The 1,414-nt window shown below is 45.3% G+C and overlaps 1 protein-coding gene across 1 annotated transcript; it reads right to left on the bottom strand.

Moving 5' to 3' along the window:
- Positions 1-13: 13 nt before the first annotated feature.
- Positions 14-1,184, bottom strand: LOC111140596 (adhesion G protein-coupled receptor E2-like). Its single transcript, XM_022492799.1, has 2 exons — positions 692-1,184; positions 14-608 (listed from the first exon to the last, which is right to left on the bottom strand). The coding sequence occupies exons 1-2, from the start codon at positions 920-922 to the stop codon at positions 462-464; spliced, it is 378 nt and encodes a 125-aa protein (XP_022348507.1). The 5' UTR covers positions 923-1,184; the 3' UTR covers positions 14-461.
- Positions 1,185-1,414: the final 230 nt, after the last annotated feature.

Here is a 1,414-nt window from a genome sequence, read left to right as displayed (position 1 = left end):
TCCTAGTATTTATTTCACTTGAGTTTTGTGACTATATTTACACATATTTATTGTTTGTCATATACAGGGCTGGTGTGGAATGATGAGGGATAAAGGATGTGCAGTGACTACGTGCAGCGTGTGCACCAGGGGTACAGATCTTTATTCCTGATTACTTGGTCGATCACAACATTGTTCTCTGCATATAGGTACTTTGTATCTTGCTCCTAAGTACAGTTAAAAAGGGGATGCACCCATGCCACACTAAGTGATGCTCTACATTGTGGGGAAAGAGGACAGTCATGTGCAAGGGTCAACATGAGCGTAGAAAGTGAGTGAAAGTATAGGAAGACCTCCTTTCAAGATAGGGAAGTGTCTTCAAGTGAGTTCAGGTGAAAACCAAGTGTAAGTCATCATAGAGCATCTCCTGCTGTATACCCAGGTTGTCAGTGAAGTAGGCATGAGCTTCTCAAGAGGACTGGTTAGTGAAGTGCTCTGGGAACACTGGATAATCTTACCACACTGTGTTTAGAGTCATCAGACATGGTCCCACTTGAGAGAGTGTACTTCTCAGACTCAGCTTTGGTTTTTCCGACCCCTTTGAACCAGTTCTTGTATTGTTCCCGGACCTGTAGAGACAAAACATGCTTGGGTCAGCTCACTGAAGGGAGTGAGCATAGGAAGGGTCCTGGGTGGGAATGGGCAGTAGTACCTGCTGGCTCAGGATGCAGTACACCAGGAAGATGAAGACGCCCTGCAGGCTGTTGATGATAGTGAAGAGGTAAGCCATGACATGGGCAGCTGGACCCACCTGAAGGATGCCCAGACACCACGTGCAGCCCAAGATGAGCAGCTGAGCTGTGGCTTTAAATGTCAGCATCCTGGGTAGGAGGAAGAAGGAGGTCAGGATGCATCCAGACAACACAACCAGGGCTGGTTTCATGTCCACTCCATGATGCTTCTGACTGAATTGTGATCAACTTTGACCTTTGTTGTCAATGTTTCCCTAAAGAGAAACACTATTTGGGTCCAAGATGGCATTTGACTAGGGCTGAGGATAATGGTGACACTCAAGAATGTGAGTTTTGAAAAGATCATGATGTTTCATGAAGATCCCTAATTTTGTTCAACTGACATTGTCGAGAATGTTCTATGCACCTGGCTCTAGGCTGGGGCTAGGGCATTCAAAACAAAAAAGAACAAGACGTCTGTTCTTACAGACCTTAAAATCTGGTGGAAAAACAAGAACAAATGACCACTTATAACATTTGCAAAGTGAGGTACTTCTTTCCATCCAGGGCTATTCCTGTCCTCACCCTCTCCATGAACTGAGCCAGGATATGCTTTGCCCGGAATAGAGGCCATTGATTCTGTGTAAAGTTGAGGAAAGCAAAGGACATCCCCAAACTCTTAGAGGATGTGATATGTGGATGAC

The sequence above is a fragment of the Enhydra lutris genome, unplaced genomic scaffold, assembly GCF_002288905.1.
Source record: "Enhydra lutris kenyoni isolate GAN:26980312 unplaced genomic scaffold, ASM228890v2 scaffoldscaffold5084, whole genome shotgun sequence".
NCBI classification, from domain to species: domain Eukaryota; kingdom Metazoa; phylum Chordata; class Mammalia; order Carnivora; family Mustelidae; genus Enhydra; species Enhydra lutris.
Note: the sequence above shows the minus strand (reverse complement) of the source record. Positions and strands in the feature narration are given on the sequence as shown.

Bases quoted from the DNA above. Each gene is read 5' to 3' on its own strand.
- LOC111140596 (XM_022492799.1), bottom strand. From the start codon at position 922: ATGAAACCAGCCCTGGTTGTGTTGTCTGGATGCATCCTGACCTCCTTC. The intron at 609-691 runs GTACTACTGCCC...TTGTCTCTACAG, and splicing joins ACTGCATCCTGAGCCAGCAG to GTCCGGGAACAATACAAGAA.